The 22,266-nt window shown below is 37.1% G+C and overlaps 1 protein-coding gene across 1 annotated transcript; it reads right to left on the bottom strand.

The window, feature by feature from the left end:
• Positions 1-4,092: 4,092 nt before the first annotated feature.
• Positions 4,093-22,035, bottom strand: fmnl1a (formin-like 1a). The gene is made up of 25 exons (XM_058654721.1): positions 21,691-22,035; positions 17,053-17,136; positions 16,718-16,804; positions 16,559-16,632; positions 15,435-15,518; positions 15,198-15,347; positions 13,824-13,932; positions 13,611-13,687; positions 13,421-13,514; positions 11,508-11,582; positions 11,216-11,326; positions 9,562-9,711; positions 9,370-9,471; positions 8,268-8,871; positions 8,048-8,172; positions 7,761-7,963; positions 7,340-7,574; positions 7,190-7,258; positions 6,187-6,267; positions 5,964-6,093; positions 5,711-5,874; positions 5,527-5,628; positions 5,315-5,410; positions 4,579-4,693; positions 4,093-4,459 (listed from the first exon to the last, which is right to left on the bottom strand). The coding sequence occupies exons 1-25, from the start codon at positions 21,874-21,876 to the stop codon at positions 4,395-4,397; spliced, it is 3,372 nt and encodes a 1,123-aa protein (XP_058510704.1). The 5' UTR covers positions 21,877-22,035; the 3' UTR covers positions 4,093-4,394.
• Between the last annotated feature and the right edge of the window lie 231 nt (positions 22,036-22,266).

The following is a 22,266-nucleotide window of genomic DNA, read 5'->3' on the forward strand; positions in this document are numbered from 1 at the left end:
TGACTTTTTTGTCTCATTTTAGACGACATACTATACTATTACTATTTTAGGTGATTTTGTACAATATACTATAGTATGACTTTTTTTGTCCCATTTTGGACGACATACTATACAATGACGTTTTTGAGTGATTTTGGACGACACACTATACTATGACTTATTTGACTAATTATGGACGACATACTATACTATGACTTTTTTGTCTTTTTGTTGGACGACACAATATACTATGACTTTTTTGTCTTTTTGTTGGACGACACAATATACTATGACTTTTTTGAGTGATTTTGGACGACATACTATACTATGACTTTTTTGACTGATTTTGGACGACATACTATACTATGACTTTTTTGACTGATTTTGGACGACATACTATACTATGACTTTTTTGACTGATTTTGGACGACATACTGTACTATGACTTTTTTGTCTTTTTTTGGACGACATACTATACTATGACTTTTGTGAGTGACTTTGGACGACATACTATACTATGACTTTTTTGACTGATTTTGGACGACATACTATACTATGACTTTTTTGACTGATTTTGGACGACATACTATACTATGACTTTTTTGACTGATTTTGGACGACATACTGTACTATGACTTTTTTGTCTTTTTTTGGACGACATACTATACTATGAATTTTGTGAGTGACTTTGGACGACATACTATACTATGACTTTTTCGACTGATTTTAGACGACATACTATACTATGACTTTTTTGAGTTATTTTGGATGACATACTATACTATGACTTTTTTGACTGAATTTGGACGACATACTATACTATGACTTTTTTGAGTGACTTTGTAAGACACACTATACTATGACTTTTTTGACTGATTTTGGACAACATACAATACTATGACTTTTTTGACTGATTTTGGACGACATACTATACTATGACTTTTTTGTCTTTTTTTGGACGACATACTATACTATGACTTTTTTGACTGATTTTGGACAACATACTATACTATGACTTTTTTGACTGATTTGGACGACATACTATACTATGACTTTCTCTCTCATTTTGGAAGACTTACTATACTATGACTTTTTTGAGTGATTTTGTAGGACATACTATACTATGACTTTTTTGACTGATTTTGGACAACATAAAATACTATGACTTTTTTGACTGATTTTGGACGACATACTATACTATGACTTTTTGTCTTTTTTTGGACGACATACTATACTATGACTTTTTTGACTGATTTTGGACAACATACTATACTATGACTTTTTTGACTGATTTTGGACGACGTACTATACTATGACTTTTTTGTCTCATTTTGGACGACATACTATACTATGACTTTTTTGTCTATTTTTGGACGACATACCATACTATGACTTTTTGAGTGATTTTGTAGGACATACTATACTATGACTTTTTTGTGTGATTTTGGATAACATACTATACTATGACTTTTTGTGTTATTTTGGACAACATACTATACTATGACTTTCTGTCTCATTTTGGACAACATACTATACTATGACTTTCTGTCTCATTTTGGAAGACTTACTATACTATGACTTTTTTGTCTACTTTTGGACGACATACTATACTATGTCTTTTTTGAGTGATTTTGGAAGACTTACTATACTATGACTTTTTTGTCTATTTTCGGACGACATACTATACTATGTCTTTTTTGAGTGATTTTGGACGACATACTATACTATGACTTTTTTGTCTCATTTTGGACGACATACTATACTATGACTTTTTTGTCTCATTTTAGACGACATACTATACTATTACTATTTTAGGTGATTTTGTACAATATACTATAGTATGACTTTTTTTGTCCCATTTTGGACGACATACTATACAATGACGTTTTTGAGTGATTTTGGACGACACACTATACTATGACTTATTTGACTAATTATGGACGACATACTATACTATGACTTTTTTGTCTTTTTGTTGGACGACACAATATACTATGACTTTTTTGTCTTTTTGTTGGACGACACAATATACTATGACTTTTTTGAGTGATTTTGGACGACATACTATACTATGACTTTTTTGACTGATTTTGGACGACATACTATACTATGACTTTTTTGACTGATTTTGGACGACATACTATACTATGACTTTTTTGACTGATTTTGGACGACATACTGTACTATGACTTTTTTGTCTTTTTTTGGACGACATACTATACTATGACTTTTGTGAGTGACTTTGGACGACATACTATACTATGACTTTTTTGACTGATTTTGGACGACATACTATACTATGACTTTTTTGACTGATTTTGGACGACATACTATACTATGACTTTTTTGACTGATTTTGGACGACATACTGTACTATGACTTTTTTGTCTTTTTTTGGACGACATACTATACTATGAATTTTGTGAGTGACTTTGGACGACATACTATACTATGACTTTTTCGACTGATTTTAGACGACATACTATACTATGACTTTTTTGAGTTATTTTGGATGACATACTATACTATGACTTTTTTGACTGAATTTGGACGACATACTATACTATGACTTTTTTGAGTGACTTTGTAAGACACACTATACTATGACTTTTTTGACTGATTTTGGACAACATACAATACTATGACTTTTTTGACTGATTTTGGACGACATACTATACTATGACTTTTTTGTCTTTTTTTGGACGACATACTATACTATGACTTTTTTGACTGATTTTGGACAACATACTATACTATGACTTTTTTGACTGATTTTGGACGACGTACTATACTATGACTTTTTTGTCTTTTTTTGGACGACATACTATACTATAACTTTTTTGACTGATTTTGGACGACATACTATACTATGACCTGCGATGGACTGGCGAACTGTCCAGGGTGTACCCCGCCTATCGCCCGATGTAGCTGAGATTGGCACAGCACCCCCTGCGACCCTCTGGTGGAGGATAAAGCGGTAGATGATGACTGACTGACTGACTATACTATGACTTTTTTGTCTCATTTTGGAAGACTTACTATACTATGACTTTTTTGAGTGATTTTGTAGGACATACTATACTATGACTTTTTTGACTGATTTTGGACGACATACTATACTATGACTTTTTTGACTGATTTTGGACGACATACTGTACTATGTAGTCTAGTATAGTATAGTATGTTGTCCAAAATCACTCAAAAAAGTCATAGTATAGTATGTCATCCAAAATCACTCAAAAAAGTCATAGTATAGTATGTCGTCCAAAAAGTCATAGTATAGTATGTCGTCCAAAATGTCATAGTATAGTACGTCGTTTAAAATCACTCAAAAAAGTCATAGTATAGTATGTTGTCCAAAATGTCATAGTATAGTATGTCGTCCAAAATGTCATAGTATAGTATGTCATCCAAAATCATTAAAAAAAATGTCATAGTATAGTATGTCGTCCAAAAAGTCATAGTATAGTATGTCGTCCAAAATGTCATAGTGTAGTACGTCGTTTAAAATCACTCAAAAAAGTCATAGTATAGTATGTCGTCCAAAATGTCATAGTATAGTATGTCGTCCAAAATCACTCAAAAAAGTCATAGTATAGTATGTCGTCCAAAATGAGACAAAAAAGCCATAGTATAGTATGTCGTCCAAAATCACTCAAAAAAGTCATAGTATAGTATGTCGTCCAAAATCACTCAAAAAATTCATAGTATAGTATGTCCTCCAAAAAGTCATAGTATAGTATGTCGTCCAAAAAGTCATAGTATAGTACGTCGTTTAAAATCACTCAAAATGTCATATGTTATGTTATCCAAAAATAGACTAAAAATTCATTCTTCAGTATATCGTCCAAAATTTGAGAAGAAAGTTACTAGTACTAGTTAGTATCTGGGAGTAAGAGATCAGGGTCACACTAACCCAGAGAGTGATCATGAATAAAGTAGAAATCATGGTCATTGCTGTTACAAACCTCTCAGGAGGCTGAGGACCTTTGAGTTTTCTTTTCAGGGAATGATTTTTACATAGTTTCAGGTATAAAGAGGTAAAATCTCTGATTTTGTCGATTAAATACAAATAAGAAACAAAAACAAAAAACAAAAAGAAACAGTGGGTTAAATAGCTTTATTTTAAAATATTGATTTATTTTTTATTGAAGACATGAGGCATTACAGAAATATTTTGTTCATCTTTGCAAAATTTGGAAATTTGTAGCCTTGTGTTTTTTTTATTATGTAACAGTTTAAGTCTATTTACAGAACAAAAACAGTAACATGTTAGCTAAAATACACAATGCCATATTGCAAGTTTTATATCTTGATATACTGTACATACAGAACACTTTTAAGTATTTTTTGTTTGTTTTTTGTATGCATGACTATGATCCTAGGTACAAAAAAAAAATGGGACCAGAAGTGGTTCAAGTGTCCTGGCGTGGTGTCGTCCGTCGACCTTCTGTCCTCCTATACGGTGTGTTTCTCAAATCTGAGGCAGAACATGAACAGACTCACTGAGATTAAAATTGTATTTGACCCAAATTTTTAATAGCCAACATATCACAGCAGCAAACGCAACGTTACATTATCGCAGAATGACAAAGTTACCTGTGATGATGTCCTCTAGAGCGCCGTCCTTCCCTTCGCGTACCTGTGGTTTCACCTGCCTCTTTTTCAGCTCTGCTATCAAGTCCATCTGCGGCATTTTGGGCGTCACAGGTCCCTGGAAAAGTTTAAAAAATAAATAATGAACAAGTTTTATATTATTATGGTTTACCCTTTCTTCAAATTTCTTCCTAAGAAAGTTTTTAAGAAAATGTTGGATGATGTGTTTTGTAAATTAAACTGAAAACGATTTTATATTACAATATCATAAATGATAATGTATTATGGTCATTTAAATACTACGAGACAGTATTATTATAGTGTAGAATTCATTAAAACCCATGTGTATGAATATTTTCTCCACAAGCATGTCAGATTATTTTTTTTACCTAAAAACAAAAAAGGAAACTACCGAAGAGTATTAGGGTCACATGTAAAAAAAAAACATTTTGAAAGAGAGAAAAAAAATTTAATAAAACGGCAAGAATTCTGAGATTAGGTCAGAGTCAAGTCAGAATTCTGAGATTAAAGTCAGAATTTTGAGATTAAAGTCAGAGTAAAGTCAGAATTCTGACTTTTTGACTGACTTTTCTTCAAATTCTGACTTTAATCTCAGAATTCATGCTGTTTTATTTTGTTTACTTTTTGTGTAATAATAATAATAATAATAATAAATGCAGGAAGGTTTACAGATTCCCAGCCTATTAAAAATCTCTGATACATATCTAAAATTTCGCACCTTTGGTGTCCCAGCTTTGTTGGGAGACGGCGACTGTTTTTCCTCACTCCTCTCACTCTCCATTTTCTTTTTCTGCTCAAGCTCTTGTTGTGCTCTCTGCGTTTTTAATCCAGAGGAGAAAAAACAATTAACATTCAATCAACATGGCTTGATGGATGTATGTCACACACACACACACACACACACACACACACAGTGTGATCCATCCTTACCTTGTAGGCCTTAATGAAACGTGCGAACATGGGGAAAAACATGGAAGGCTGCGTGGTTTTGGGGTTCTCTCCGAAATACTCCACCACAGAGCCGTAAGCCTCCTGCAGCAGATGAACGCATGTATGTGTGAGCATGTGATAAGATGGTGTTTGGAGACAGGTTTGGCAGAAAGTGAGGGCTCACCTGTGCCGTCTTGCTGTCCTTGATCAGAGCTTCCAGCTGCTCACAGTTGGTTTTGATGAACTCCTTCAACACGGGACTGTCATCCTGCACCAGGAACTCCTTTTTAGTCATTTCCATTCCTCGCTCTAATGAGCGGATGTCCTGGAGAATGCCGTCCAGGGACACTGGCAAAAAAAATAAAAAATGAAGTGAATACCTTTCCCTGATTTTCTGTATAAAACAAACTCCATGACAGGAGTGTGCATGCATGTACCGAGAGCGGCTTTGTCCACAAAGTGTAGCTCCGTGTGGAAATTGGCCAAGTCTGAGTATTTTTCCAGAATGATATTTGTGATGAAGTGCAGAAGTGTCTGTGAGCGGTCGGTTGACTTGGTCTCCAACAGCTAAAAAATACAAACATTAGATAAAGTTGATTTTGGTTATAGACTCATTTTTTCTCAAGTGAGAGAGTAAATCAAATGAGAGAAGCTACTCACGAGGTCCAGACTCTGCAGCCGAAAACCGTACGCCGCACCTCTCTTACTGCTGTTCATGTAGTTGCCAAAGGCGAGGACAATCTGTGGGTGAACACGTTAGATGTAAACACTGTGAAGAGGGCAGATTGGATCAAGAGGAAAGACTCAAACTGTACTCTGAGATGTTTGAACACACACACACACACGCAGGTTTGATAAGCCTGTGAAAGGCCGACCTCATTATACGGATGAAACACACTGTGATGCTAAAGCCTTTTTCAGACATGAACTCCAAGTAATGTTCGCAGATTTGGGTTCGGACATGACATCACCTACAATATGACGAACACAGCAAGACATTTTCTGAGGAGGAGGAGTTCATAACAACAGGAGGATCTTTGAAGGATCATAGTAAGAGGTCAATGACACCTTGACTTAAGTGGGGAGGAGGCAGGACACGTGACCATTCACTCAATGTGGATTCTTAAGAGCTTCTCCTGTTGTGTTCTCCAGTGTCTGCAGAAGTTGCAGACACTGGCATTTACATTTTCAGGACACCCAAGGACACCTTACATTAAAATCATAGGACATTAAAACATAGAAAAGCTATATATAAAACAATGTACAAAGAACAATAATACACTTTAGGTTGTAAGCATCTTTAAACAGATGAGTTTGAGAGTTAGTACCCAATTCCCTTAGCCATGGGCTACCAAAAAAACACGATATCAGTATTAATATGCTTTGTGTTGAGCCACATCTTTCATTTTCTGTCATGATAGAAAGTTTTTCTGATTCTAAATCTATGTTGTTATGTTTTTTCTCTACTGGATATTATATCATTTTTGTTGTCATTGTCCAGCTGTGTGTGTGATGCTGTCTTGGCGAGGTCTCACTTGTAAACGTGAGTTAATTCCAAATGAAAAACATGCTGGTGGTTGGCAACTGAACGACCCTCAATGGATTTCACAATCTTTTCCTGCGTTATAAAAAAAAAATAAGAGCTGTAATGCCTTTTACTCACTTCCAAAATCTTTTTCAGCTTCACCGAAGACTTGATGGACATGGACGCAGCAATGATGGAGTTCAGTTGCTGTGGACGAAGCAAAAAACATCTGGTTAAAATCTCATTCTCCTCACCAAACCCAAACCACAATGTATGAGACAAACTGACCGGCTGCAGGCGCTTGACAGTCTCTGGGAAGTTGCCCATGAAAGTGAGAGTCTTTATCCGCTGGCTAAGACGAGGGATCTTCCCGAAGCGTATCATAAACTGGTCCTCACTCGCCAAGTCCTCCAGTGGGCGGCCGTCTTTCTCGTAGTTCAGCAGCAGCTTCATCTCAAATTCTGATGGTATGAAGTGCTCAAGCAATTCCAGGAAGTCTAAGGACAAAGCCTGCTGGTCGTACCTGTGCAAGAAACAGTGACATAGTAATTAACACATTCATTCATTGTCACTTTATCCTCCACATGAGGGTCACTGGGTCACTGGAGCCAATCCAAGCTGGTGAGGTACACCCTGGTTTAGTAATTAACGTACGAGACAAACGATGCTGAGTAAGTTACATCAGAAAAGGTCATGAAAGAGCACGTACATCTCTATGGCAGTGCAGATATCAGATGGAGGCATCGCTCCCTTGCGGAGAGTGATGGCCAGATTCCTGGCTTTGTTTGACTCCATCAGCGAAGTCTTGCTGGGAGTCTTCTTGACTGACTTCTTCTTCACATTGGAGAAATCTGCTGAACTTCCCTGGGCCCGAGTCTTGAAGTGCTCCTCGAAGATCTCCATGTTGAGCTCCTGATAAAACAGCAAAGACGGGAAATGAAACTCTCAGAACATTCTCATCAGTACAAATGAAAGACAGAGGAAGCATTTTCTTACCCCCAAGACCTGCTCGTCGTCCAACTCATTGAAGACGGTGCCCGTCACCTGGTTTGGTTTTAAGGCCTGCCAGTTCAACAACGGCATTTTGAACTTTGTCTGAATGGGCTTCTTGCTCTTTATACCTGAGGAAAAAGAGAGAGAAGATAACTCATCAAACAAATACTGATCCACACCGATCATGATGTTTTCTGATTCTTTTCTCTGTCAAACTCCTCACCTGATTGAGAGTTTGGAGCTCCAGGAGGAGGAGGAGGACCAGCACCTGGTGGTGGAGGTGGAGGTGGTGGTCCAGCACCAGACAGAGGAGGTGGAGGTGGTGGTCCAGCACCAGGCAAGGGAGGTGGAGGTGGTGGTCCAAAGCAAGGAGGGGCAGGTTGAGGTGGTGGTCCAGCACCAGGCAAGGGAGGTGGAGGTGGTGGTCCAAAGCAAGGAGGGGCAGGTGGAGGTCCAGCACAAGGAGGGGCAGGCGGAGGTAGAGGACCTCCCCCAAGTGGAGGAGGAGGTGGAGGAGAAGCAGAAGCAGGGAGGTTGGATGCTGAATCTCCAGAGGGCTGAGTGACTGAGGACGAGGGTGGAGCTTGGATGTATTCGACCACTGTGACCGGCACAACCTGGATGTCCAGACCTCCTGAGGCACTGCGCCCGAGACGGAGCAGCCCCTTTTCCTGTAGCTCCTGGATCTTCTCCTCCAGCTCTGAGGAGGTCTGAGGGCCAGAGACGATCAGACGCTCCCTGTCCTTCTCCCGCTCCCGGTCAATCTCCCGCTCTCTTTCTCTTTGCTGCAGAGCACTGACCTGAGAACAGGAATCTCGCAGGCTTTCCTGTGAGATAAAAACAAAACATAAAGCTGCTGTCAGTGAAATTGTTAAGGTCAAATTCACGTTAAATAGCTGTAAAGCTCTATAGTCCAACAACTATCACTAATCTAGAGTGTTTCAGTCTTAAGAGAAGGATGTCGTAATGCAACATTACAGACGCAAACTACTCTAAAAAACACAAGTCTCTCAATCTCAGGGTTCTGACAGTAAGGGAAAACTTTTTGAGTCAGTAAATGATGTTCCCACTTAGAGAAAAATAGCAGCACCATGAGTGGACACCACAAATGTGTCCATCCATCAAATAACCTTTGAGATATTTCAGTCAGGGCCAAAGTGGTTTCCTGGCTAACAGTCAGACTGCATCCTTTAACTTTTAGAATAAAGTGAGTTTGACCGTTTGACCTCATTATAACCGCAGACAGACAGACACACACACACACACACTCCTTCCTGTCTAGTTGTTCCAATTAAGCACTGTACAACTCACACAGCAGCACTCACTTTGAGCAGCTCCGTCTCTTTGGTCGCCTGCATGAGCTGAGCCTCGAGCACAGATATTCGCTCCGTCGTCTGATTTTCAATCTCCTGAAGCCGAGTGCTCAGCTGCAACACAAGGAAATCGTTGATTTAGCATCACAACATTGGAGATGTTGCCCCCCCCCCCGGAGATTCTCCCTTTCTCTTTAGTTTCACCTGAACGTTGTGTTCCTGCAGATCGTCCACGTGATCCAGAACCCCTCCTCTGTTCTCAGCATCCTCCAGCAGAGCGCCCACATCTAACACGTTGTCGAGGTAGGCCTGGATCTGGACCTGCAGCTTCTCACTCTCTGTTTCTTTCAGACTCTGACACAAAAAGGGTGTACAGTCCACAATAATTTACATTAGATTTGAAATAGTATATAAGGTATTTGTTGCATGCTTACAGAACAATATACCTACTGAATTTGAGCGGTACAATTCATACTGTTGACAGTCTGTGTTTCAAGTTTGTTAACACTTTATATAAGCTATTTAAAGGTCCAGTGAGTGACATTTAGGAGGTTTTATCGGCATAAATTGAATATAGTACACATAAGTATGTTTGTATTAGGGTATATTTGTATTAATATAAAAATAATAAATTGTATTGACCAGTGGGAATGTGTGTAATCACTCCAAGCTCAAATTACATGCTGTTTTTTCTCAGTGAACATGCTAATCTCTTCTTCATCTGCTCTATTTTTGCCGGAAATGTGACATTTTTGGCACAACACTATGTGGCACACTCATCTTTTACCTGTAGGACCTGACTTGCCATGTATCTACAGTGGCCTGTATGAAGAAACCAGTGCATTTTACATTTTAAATGGGAATATTATGATATAAACGAAGAAGAAAAACATCCTTCCAGCTTTGCAAAGGTCACTGTAGTTCCCTGACATGCTTGGAAAAGGGAGGAGTGACTTTGTTGCTGTCTGGTCATTAGATGAGATGATTCATTCTTACACACTTTATATTTAGATTTATATATAGATCTATTTATTTAGATATCTGTAAACTGAGCTGTATGAAGTCATCAAAAATACATCTTAGATCTGTAAGACAAGTTCAGAAATTCCCCCCACAACCAGAAAAGATTTAGAAAAGATAAGATGTCGTGTGATAGGAGCTTATCGTGTTGTATTCAGGTAAAAATAAAGGGAAACAAGTGTGTGACATCTGACAGAATGAGGAAGAGTATGGGCAGAAAAAAGCGACCTGCGAGACACCAAGGTTTCTGTAAAGTCACCGGATGACACGAACATTTTGAAATGCTGTGGTGGGGAAAAAACAGCATTCTTTATATGGACTTCAATGTTTGTTTCTTAAAAATGACTTAGTGATCATCTCCTTATTTACACCACCAGACGTCACAGAGTTTCATTGGTTTGAGTATTTGTTTCCTTTCATAAAACATAGTTCAATGATTTCAGTTTCTTAAATGTAAATGTGTTTTAGTTCCTTTCCTCTTCTATGACAGTAAACTGAATATCTTTGTTTTGGGGATGAAAATGACATTCATTCTTTTTGGTCTACACTGACTGGAGGGAAATGACTGGCTCTTTCACTTTTAATTTTCAGTTCTTACTTTATATTTTAGCCTTCACTGTCACTTCAAACTGTATAACATATGTACCTTTAAATAAATATTGTTATTCAATCTTATTAATGTATGTATTTTATCTTTTCCGTCTATTTAACCAATGTGAGAAGTCACATCATGAGTCATTTTACATTGCACATTCACACTGTCTATATGAATTCCAGCTATTTTGGTCTTATAGGTAAATGATGGTTGACGCTGACCATTTATTGTACGTTTACTGACCTCTAGGTACTTGTCAAGTCCCAGGTGAGTGAACCCGTACTGTAGATGGACACGGAAGTTCATGTTTTCCACTGAATGAACCACAATGTTTATGAACTGCATGCAGGCCACCTGGAAACAGACACAACACAGTATCACACAGTTTGAATCCACACCTCAACAGATTATTTAATAACTAATGTATGTGTATCTGTCAACCAAATATGGATATACTTTAATTATACAGTACTTTTCAAATGATTCATATGTAATTCAAAGTATATAACACCATAACCATAAATGGCAAACTCACCATGAAGTCAATGTTGCTGTCGTCGTGGATGAAGTACTCCATCAGCTTCTCAAAGCGGTTCTTTTCCTTGCTCACCTTCGGAAAAAAGACGTTATTTTATTCATTATTTTTACTTGAATAACTTCTGTGAATGCATTTCAACCGTTGCCCACAAGGGGAAGTAGGAGGACAAGACAAGTCCATTTCTGACGTTTTAATTTGCCATTTCCCAACTCAGGGATGTTTTAAATGTCAAAACTGAGGAAACTTCTGTTTGCTTTATATCTACTAAGATTTAGCTGAATTTACTTAATTTTGAGAAGTTTTTTTTTTATAACTAGCAAGGTTGTTGTTTTTCTAAGTTAAGGGTCAAAAAGCAAAGTGTTCTATAAATAAAAAAATAGTTCAACTCTGAACTCTTGAACGTAACAGCTTAATGACAAAACTCATATTTACGAGCTCTTGCTGCCCAGCTGCAGCACCAACAAGAGCCACTAGGAGGGCCATCGCAGCCCTTACTTAAGTAGTCACTGATCAAGTGACTACTTAAGTAAGGTTAACTAAAATATTCTTAACTCTCCTCTATACTTTTAATAAAACAGACATGACTGCTCTATTTCTGTGCACATGATGATGTGCCAAACGATTAGCACGGCGCATGTGAGGGGTGGATTGAGTCACAGGGTGAGTAATGCAGGAGGGGAAGTCTGAAACAAATGTACGACACTCGGAGTTAAATGAGGCCATCACTGTGTGGTGGAACTCACCACCACCACCCACTGCCTTCCACCCAATAACACAGCTCGTCGTAGCACTTCAACACACAGGATGTGAGCAGAGTCCGAAATAGTGAATGATACTAAAGCTTAAAAAAGCCTTGGTACCCCTCTCAAAAAAGGTTTTGACCAGATGAGAAGAATAATAACAAGGATCTGCATTAAACCAGTGGATCTCAAACTGTTTATACCAAGTAAATATTGAGCTGCTGAACACCATCATCATTTAAATAAGTGGTGTAAAAAGGTCGAGCAAAGTCAGCTACTGACTTTTCACAGGAGGCAGATTTATTCCCAATAAGATAATTAGCTCTCTCATCATCCTCCTCTTCCTCACATATACCTCACACACTGGTATATTGAAATTACAGTAGATTAAGATGTGAGTGAGAGATAAGGGGACTATTATTTTTTGGTCATTTGTTTTATTTTCTATGCACTCCAGCCACATACCCAGGTATATACATATATAATACAGTATTTTCTATTTTCCTCCATTTTGCTACGTGAGCTACTTGTACCACCAGAAGAAGCTCCCACAGTTTGAGAACTGTGGCATTAAATTATAGGTATAAGATAAGATAAGTCCGTTATTAGTCCCACATTGGGGAAATTTGCAGTGTCACAGCAGCAAAGACAGTAACGATAGAGGTAATAAGTAATACACGTGCATTTATATATATATATATATATGTATATATACTGTATATATATATATATATAATAAGACTATAAAAAAGGTACAAAAAATATAATATATGGCTGAAAGCAGAGAGGAAGCTGATGACAGACTGTGACACTCTCTCTCTCTCTTTGTTGGTGGATATTGAACATATGTAATATTTTTACAGTATGTTATAGCAGACACACACTTTCATTTTCAATCTCAGCCTCTTACTGACGCTTACTGATGAAAAATGAAACCAAAAGGGTTCAGTGTTATTAATAATAATAACAATAACAATAACAATAATAATGATAATAATAATAATAATAATAATAATAATAGTAATAATAATAATAATAACATAGTATGTGTTTGTCCATGAACACCGGGTCATAATTTTCAGAGAATATCCTGCAATATTTTTTAAGTGGGATTGCGAAAAGGAAGTTTTATATGCCTGTTCGTCACTGTCATTTCACCTTCCAGCTCACCTCTCTGAAGTTGTCAAAAGCAGACAGAATGATGTCGTGTCCTCCTCTGACCAGACACACGGCGGCCAGCAGCTCCAGCACCAGAGCTTTGGTTCTGTCACAGCAGAAGAGAACACAGTGCTGATGAGTGTGGATTCACACAGAGAGAGAGAGAGAGAGAGAGAGAGATCATCACACAAAACCCACTCACCTGGGGTTCTTGCTGTTCAGACTGAGGGTGATCTCGTTCACACAGCGTGGGTGTGTCATCACCTGGTTAAAGCCAGACTGAAAGTAGAGGGGAGATAAAAACAGATCTGTTATGGTTAAATGTGTTCGGTTTGATGAAAAACTGAAGCAGCAGCGGAAAACTGTGCAATTATATCAACGAAGCGAGACGCAGACGTTTTGTTTAAGACTCTACCTGGTAGTTCATGATGGCTCGCAGACACATGATGCACACATGCACGTCATCTCTCTGGTGGGACGAGTGGGGCTTTTTGTGCATCTTGTTCACCAGAGTGGAGCTGATCCTGTAGAAGGAGGACAAATGAAGGGACACTTGATTGGACAGTTACTGTATGTGTATGTACAGAGGGTTTAGAGCTCAAACTCTTGGGGGACCTGGGGACCACTGAGCATCTAAGTCTGGTCAGGAAGGGGCCGGACAAGTGAAAAAAGTAAAAAAAATATATATATTTATATCATGATATTCCATCATAAAAACAATATTAGTGATGATAAAAACAGAATTATTATTATTTTATTTTTTTAAATTTCCAAATAAAAGTGTTCGTTTTGATATAGAATGCTACTGTTACCATGATTAATCAACTAATTTTATTATGTTAAAAAGTTTATCGATTAATTATATGTAAGGCTTGTAGTTTCTGTGTATTTTACGCGTATCTCGCTTGATAGATATTTTTATAAGAGCATTTGTGTTGCTTATGAACAGAATAAAGTGAAGAGAGGTGACCATCAGTTCAACTCGTGTGACAAAACGTCATTTTCACCTCTGCGGTTCTACGACAGCACACTTCTCCCTCGCATGAGTCAGTTTTGTTGACAATATGAACGAGTGAATGAGGTTAAAGTTCCTCTTTAACAGGACTTCATCATTTGTAGTGCGTGCGTTAATTAATTAGCCAATTTTGACTTGAAAAAGGTTTGCTTCTGCTTTTTAATTCGGAGAACTGCACTGTAACTTCAGTTTAATATCTGAAAGTTTTGTTCCTTAATTAAATGTTCATTGTCTTTAATTTAGCACTTACATTTTAAAATATATATCTATATCTTCCATATATATTATGGAACGATTCAGTTTGATTTGCTACAATTTGAATGGGTTTGAATCAATTTGAGAAAATAAAATTCTTTGTTTAATGTAGGCTCATTTTTTCAAATCACTAAAAGTATCACTGCTTACTTTTAGTAGATATTTCAAAATTATTATTTTTCCACCATTTTATGACATCTTCAGAACGACTAATGTGCGATTGTGTTTATTGCTTAAAAACAGACAGAAACTATTTGTGATTATTTTATTTTCATAATCGACTCATCTGTCGGTTTGAAAACAATCAAAATAGTTGACATTCAATTTAGTAATCGATTAATAATTGAATAACCGTTGCAGCTCTATTCGAGAGACAGACCATGTGTGTTGTTTACATTTCTGCTCCATTTCTATTTAGTTAAAGCACATTTGTGGATCATTTGTCCACACAATTATCATTTGTTGCTAGTATATTTGATCAAATGAGGGAAATCATTTCCTATTCCTCGGGCTTCTTACCTCACAGTGAGAGCACGAGCAGCTCTGGTCATCCCGTGTGAATGTGAGCTGCTGGTGCTGGAGCTCTTGGTCAAATCTTCCATCGACCTCTCCGGTCGTCCTCTGTCGGACAGGGTGACGCCATTTTCAACACTACTCTCCACATCGAACCTACAGAGGGGACAGAAACACATCTAGTAAACATCTACTGCGGTGACGGAATTATTGGACTGTAAAAGCCCTGAATATGTGACTCACGAGGCATGGCTTTGTGCGTAGGACAGATATTCCACCAGAACATCCAGACCATTGTTCTGTTCATCGAGAAACTCCTGAGCCCATCTACGCAAAGAAACCAAAGAAAATTTTACTTACAAACACACTGTACAACACACAGAAAAAAACAGAAGACTGAACTGTTGAATTCATAATATTTATCATTTAAAGGTCCAGTCTGTAAAGTTTAGGTGAAAGTATTTATATTTTTCTGGAAAAATAAGACTAAAATCACCACCAACATGTTTTTACAGTAGCCCACAAAGGACAAACTAAACATCTTGTGAGTTTTGATGCTAACTGGAGGCTACATAGTGTCTCCAATGCACTTGGATGAAGAAAAGCGGGGTAGAGTAAATGTAACAAAATTTGACTCATTATTATATAGAGCAAAAAATTTTGGAACTAAAAACTGAGGCTCGGAAATTGCTCACAGACAATATTTAGAATTATTGTTCACTATTTCTGGCTGAAAGAAGTTTAAAAACTTGTTTTACTTTAAAATAGGAGCTAAAATCTATCTTTATTTATCTGAAATTCATCATGTTCATTATCAATATCATTGGATTTAAACTCTTTTTGGCCATTTTTGTCTCCGCATTGAAAATACAAATGTGAATAATGCTGTTGTATGTGTTCCTTCAAAGACTACATTTATTTTTGAATAATAGAAGCATTAACCCCTAGTAACCCTTGGTAATTTGGTGTGGGAATAATACAATAACTCCTCATATGTATTGAGGGAGTTTATAGTTCACATATTCAGGCTTTAGAAAATGTGTTTTTTATGTGTTGTTGAATCAAAGTTATGATTCCTTTTTTTATTGTATTTTACGGGAGTAGCAATAATTGTGCAGAAGTCATCAAATGGACTGTTTTTATACTTGATTTTTATTGATAGAAATGAGCCAAGTGAACTTTGAAAGGTGACATATTTCCAAATTTAACAAATTTAACCAGATTTCTATGAAACACATAGCCTCTCGCTTTAACATAGTAAGGGAAAAACAGCATCCTAAATGCTATGTGTTCTAAGGGTTAAGTGCCTTATTAAAAACTACTTAAATCATTAAGTAAGACTCATCATCTCAACTAAACCAGCTCACCCAATGTGATTGGTGCGCAGGGAAATCTCCAGATCTTTAAGAACCTGAGTGGCATCTTGGATCCTCTTCTTCCCCTGAACAAGAAAAAGGTTTAATGATAAGATTTTAGATTCGAAAACTAAACTGAGTCCATGATGAATGGTGCGGTGTGACGCTGACCCTTCGAGAAACGCCTCCTTGATCCTGGTAAAAGCTCCTGATCTTGGTCAGGTAAGTGGACGGAGGACTCTTCACCTGGAAACGCTCCTGGGGAACAAACATTTGCAGATGAGTCACTTTTTGCAGTTCATTTTTTGTTCATCATCAACCCCAAAACTGCTGTTGACAGGTTATTATTTAAATAGAGCGGACGTCAATGTCTTTCCGTCGCCATGCCAACACCTCAGACAGTCGCCACCACAGAAGCTGTGGTTTTTCTCACACAGCAATCAGCAGTGTGTCTGTATCACCCACTTTGAGTGTTTTTTTACATATCTTCCATCAAACGCTCTCACCTGATCACAGACCAGTTCCCACTTCTTCTCATTGTCGTATTGACTCAACAGCTTCAGTTTGTCGGGAGGCAAATTCATGTGGCTCTGAAAGGGTTAAAGGAAAATAACACATTGATTCAACACAAGGAATCTATAGATTTATATAAAAAAAATATAAAGCAAACAAGAAGATAAATGTAAGATTAACAATGTATTTATGTCATACACTATGTGTACAGCGTATGCTGTATATAATTCTTTGTCTTTCTAACTGATGCAACAATATTAAAGTCTTCAAAACCACAAATGCACTTTCGGTATAAAGCAAAAGGGTGTTCACTACCTGCGACCGGAAGCACAGATGACTCACTGTTTATCTGTTTATATGCATGTGTCGATTGGTTGCTAATGGATACTGTGTTCCGTTGCATATTCAAATTTATTAAAATGTAATTTCCTTTCATTTATCACTTTTAAATCTTCCTGATTTGACTTGAATTTCGAAATTGTCTTATCTAAATCTTGTTATTGTCCCATAATTTATTTGATTTCACTGCAGCCCATGGCGCCCCTGTAGTAAAATAGGAATTTTAAAAGATCTAAGGATAAAGATTGTCATATACGAGTAAGAAATTATTCTTAAATTGCTTCCTTTACTAAAGATGTTTAAACAAAGTACATGATAAATTAAGAACATTGACTTCTTTCTTGGTATCTACCGTGGATACAAACCTTCACACTTTTATTAAATTTAAATGATTATTTTTTTTGACATTTTTTACATGTAGTGCCTTTTCCAACACAATCTGTATATAATCCTCTTAGCTGTGTGGAGGATGGAGAACAGATGAAGAACATCTGCCACCACTTTTACAGCTCATACTTTCACTTTGAGATGTCACATTGACACACCTTGTATGAGTATTACTCTGAAATTCAACTGACAATTAAGAACTGAAATCAACATTTTCCAGTTCCGTATTGTAAATAACATATAAAAATAAAATTATGATTAATTTATTAAACATACAGTATGTATCGGAATTATCTGCACTTTTCATACATAAAGGCAGATTAAGGCTACAAACACTTAAAAACAGCGCAGAAAGAGATATAATAAGATTTAAAAAAGTACTGAGGTAAAAATTACAACCAAATGTTAATTAGTTTTATTGCAACAGTCAATTACAACAAATTGTTAAATGGTAACTAAACCTTTGTCTTCTGACACAAACTCCACCCAATGTCTAATTTTGAAAAATGAGGAGGGGGAGTGGGGAGCAGTGCAGGGGGCGTGGTCTGGAAGAGACAACGCTGATGTATATTTAAAAAAAGGATGAGGAGTCAGGGACAACGAGAGTGCACCAAGAAAGCACTGGCAAAATTTGAACGCTTGTGTTGTTTGACCAGAGAGGCAGAAGATACTTTTACCACAACATTTATAATTTCTATACTATACACTAAACTGTGAAGATTTGCACCTGGATACACATACATATAAACTGTTTTGGTTTATGAGAAGAAGAAAATTAAGGAGACTGAAAAGTAAAATGAAATATAACAATTTAAGTAATAAAAAAGGTCCAATAAGCAATTAAGTTAAATAGAATAACAGTTATAAAAATAGTTATAAATGTGTGAGTAACAACTATTTGCTCTTGTCTATTTCAAATTTATATTTTTAATGCTAAAATGTAATTATTACTGTAATCCAGGATTTTTTTAAATTTACTGTTATAACTTCATGAAAATTTAAAATTGTAGTTATTTACTTGCGTTCCTGAACAGAAAAATCTATTTAAGTGGTTGAATGTTATGCTTGATTCATTTCTGACTTCTCAGAGAAGAAGAAGCCCAGTGAGCCGGCTCACAATTTGGTTATGAAGAGGTGAATTCAGTTTGTTTGTTTATGTAGTTCTAAACAAGTTTTTGAAAGATTCATAAAATATTTATCTTTTTTTCAGTTTTATCTCATTTTTTTCGTCGGTTTTATGACAGATGGTCTAGTAAATGTAAGCACTGTATATAAAAATGTGAAATATTCACTAAATAAAAACAACTGTAACAAGAGATAAGAACAAAAATGATATAATCACGTTGCGTCTTATAGGCCTGCAATTATCCTCAGGATTTCAACATTTCAACTTTTACTGATCTTAAATCTAACAGAGAGCACTCAAGCAGAGGGTTGTCATTTCTTTTTCACACTTCTTTACACAAAAAGGAGAAGTAATAACGGAAATGGCTCTGTCGCTTTGCTGCTGGGGACTTTGCAGGTTCAGTCGTTGGCGAGGCCAGGGTGGGGTCTCACTGCGGGTTTCGTGATACCACATTTATGCCATAATGTGAACACGGTATGGTAATATTATGTCCATGAAGCACATCGAATACAAAAAACGAAATGAAGAAGGAAGTCCAGCCTTTGTTTCCTTGCAGCACGAGATGTTGAAGAAATCAAAAGTTTCTCTGACATTTAGATCGGAGATATTTTCACCAAAGAGGAAGTGACATCATACTTTTGTAAAAGAACTGTTATAGCACAGGCCAACAGGCCAACATAGTTTTAACAAAAAAAACCCACATTTAAGTCACAATATTTAAGTCATTAAGTCAGTCTACTTGATAGGGCTTTAAAATTCATTAAATGATCAATTATTGGCTAATTTTGAAAATAAATACGGAATTTCAAAGGAATATTTGGGATGGATGTCGACTTTTTAAGTATTGTTTGAGGAAAGTAATTGTTGTGTTTGTTTTCATTTATTCAAATTTTCCTCCAATTTTCTTTTGTTAAATGTCACTGTGATGAACGCACTGGTAAAAATGAACTAAATAAAATGTTACGGTAGTACCATTAAAAAAACAACAACCATACATTTACACTAGAATTAAAAGAAAAAAAAGTGGTATTAAAATAACCTTATTGAGTAAAGTTGATAATTACTGAACAACAAGGGAGTTCTGTCTAAAATACTAATCAAAATTGTCAAGTATTTAGACAACTGATTCATAATTGACTGTTTCTTTTAGAGTTTATTAGAATTTATTTGATTTCAGCTTCATAAAAGGTTCATTGTGTAACATTTAGAACCCATAAATGTGTTTTTTCTAGCCTCAAAATAAACTTTCTGCATGGACAGCACCTTCGGCAGGGGCCGTGTATTTCTCTACAGCAGCCTGTATGGACAAATTAACTATTAATCCTTTTTTGCATTTTGAGGAGGAAGCTTATTATGCAAACAAAAAAGTACAACATCCTTTCTGAGTGCAACATACTGTAGTTTCCAAATGTGCTTGGGGGGGGGGGGGGGGGGGGAGAAGAGCAGAGGAGTCATTCATGCGTTACGGTCTAATGTCTCACCATTAGGTGTCACTGTTTCTTACACATAACACCTTTAAATATGAATATATTCTGGTTTCTTTGACCCTGTGTGATAGAAAACTGAGTAATTCTGGTTTGACCACAAAACAAAACACTGAGGATGTTATCACGTTAAGGTTTGGGAGATGTAAAATATCTCCCAAACCTTAACGTGATAACATCCTCTTTTCCCCACACATTTTATGGATGAAACAATCCTAGACAATCTAGAAAAGTAGCTCTATTGTACAGTAGATAACAGTTGCTGTGGAAACTTTGATGCAGCATCATAAAAGGTTGAATTTGACCTTTTTTCCACCAGGCTGCGCTGGTTGTTGCTGACGTGAGGTGGTTTCCAAATCTATTAACACTATTTAGACCAGGGGTCTCACACTTAAATGACCTGGGGGCCACTGGGAGTCCAGTCAAGTCCGACTTTTTGAGGAAGAAGACATTGAAACAATAACATTTATGATGATATTTCACATCATTTCAAAATAAAAGTGTTTGTTTTTATATGGAATGATATTAAGTTCACAATAAAAAAAAGTATTTATGACGCAAAATTAATCGATTCATAAAAAACCCCACATAGAAATAACTTGATAAGTTGATATTACGTGGCGGACCGCGTGTGGACCGCAGGCCGCAAGTTTGAGACCTTAACCTAAAACACAAAATCCAGATTTTTACTTCAATTGAATTCTTATGTGAAAAATAAGATTAAAATTAGATGCAGTGAGATTGAGGTGCTTCGTTTGTCTCTGCTACCACACACTTGTTTTCACGCCTCATGTTTTATGATGTCAGAATTGATTTAGGATGTTGTTGATAGAATGGTAAAACAGTTTGTTTTTTTTGCTTTCTGTTCTTTTGGTCTCCCTCATATAAACATGTTGCTCAACTTCCCCTTGAGGCCAGATGCCTACGTATGTACTTATCACCCTTTCCTTGTCTGACAACTTCAAAATCGACCAGCGAGGGAAAGAAGCTGTTGACTATATTGTGTTCACAGTGAACGGAACGGATGTTGACATTTGTTCAAATATAATTTGCTAAATGACTCCCTTAAATGGCTTTTCTTTTTTTTAAGGGAAAATTGAAAGCAATTTGTTTAAAAGTTAAGACAAATGGGATTCTAGATTTAGATGTTCTGAAATATGATGATGGCACAACAAATTAGAGAAAGTAAATTGGATGTGGTTTGTTATTTCTTTACTTCCTCCTGTGCGCGCGTAAAACTGCAAGAGCATAATCTGTGTGTTTTTGTTGTGCGCCCTCTTGCCCCGTCTACTCACCAGCACCACGTTAAATCGCTCCTCCAGCTCCTCCTCTGGAGGCATGGGCAGTTTGGGGGGAGCTGGCTGCTTCTTCTGCAAGGTTGGCGTGGGGTCACTCATTCCTGAAGCCGCCCCGACCGAGTTCCTGGCTTCTCGGCCCTCAGCCGGTTCCTGCTCTGAGCCCCCTGCGGCCGCATTCCCCATCACTAATCTCCACAAGTAATCCAGGGGGACAGCGTTTTAGAAAAACTCTCCTGAGAAATGAGTGTATTCCAAGAAAAAAACAAAAGTGGCCACTCCAGACGACTACACCAGTGAGCAGGCCTAAATTTCAAGTGTGTGGGTCTTCAGGGAGAAGAACATGAAGCTCTGTCTTGGTCCTGAGGACAGGTTGGTAGATGTAATGAGGTACTTTGTCCTCATGTCTGGCCCCTCATCAACCTGTCACTCTCTGGTCAGAAACAGGTAACTTGTCAGAACGTCCCAGGCTCTAAAATAACAAAACACAGAACTTACTATAGTCTCGTATCACTTCTTCACACTAGGTGACCGAGAAGTGCTCTGTCGAGGTTAGAACAGTGTGGTGCCTGTGTG

This window comes from Solea solea, chromosome 16 (assembly GCF_958295425.1).
Source record: "Solea solea chromosome 16, fSolSol10.1, whole genome shotgun sequence".
Classification (NCBI taxonomy): Eukaryota; Metazoa; Chordata; class Actinopteri; order Pleuronectiformes; family Soleidae; genus Solea; species Solea solea.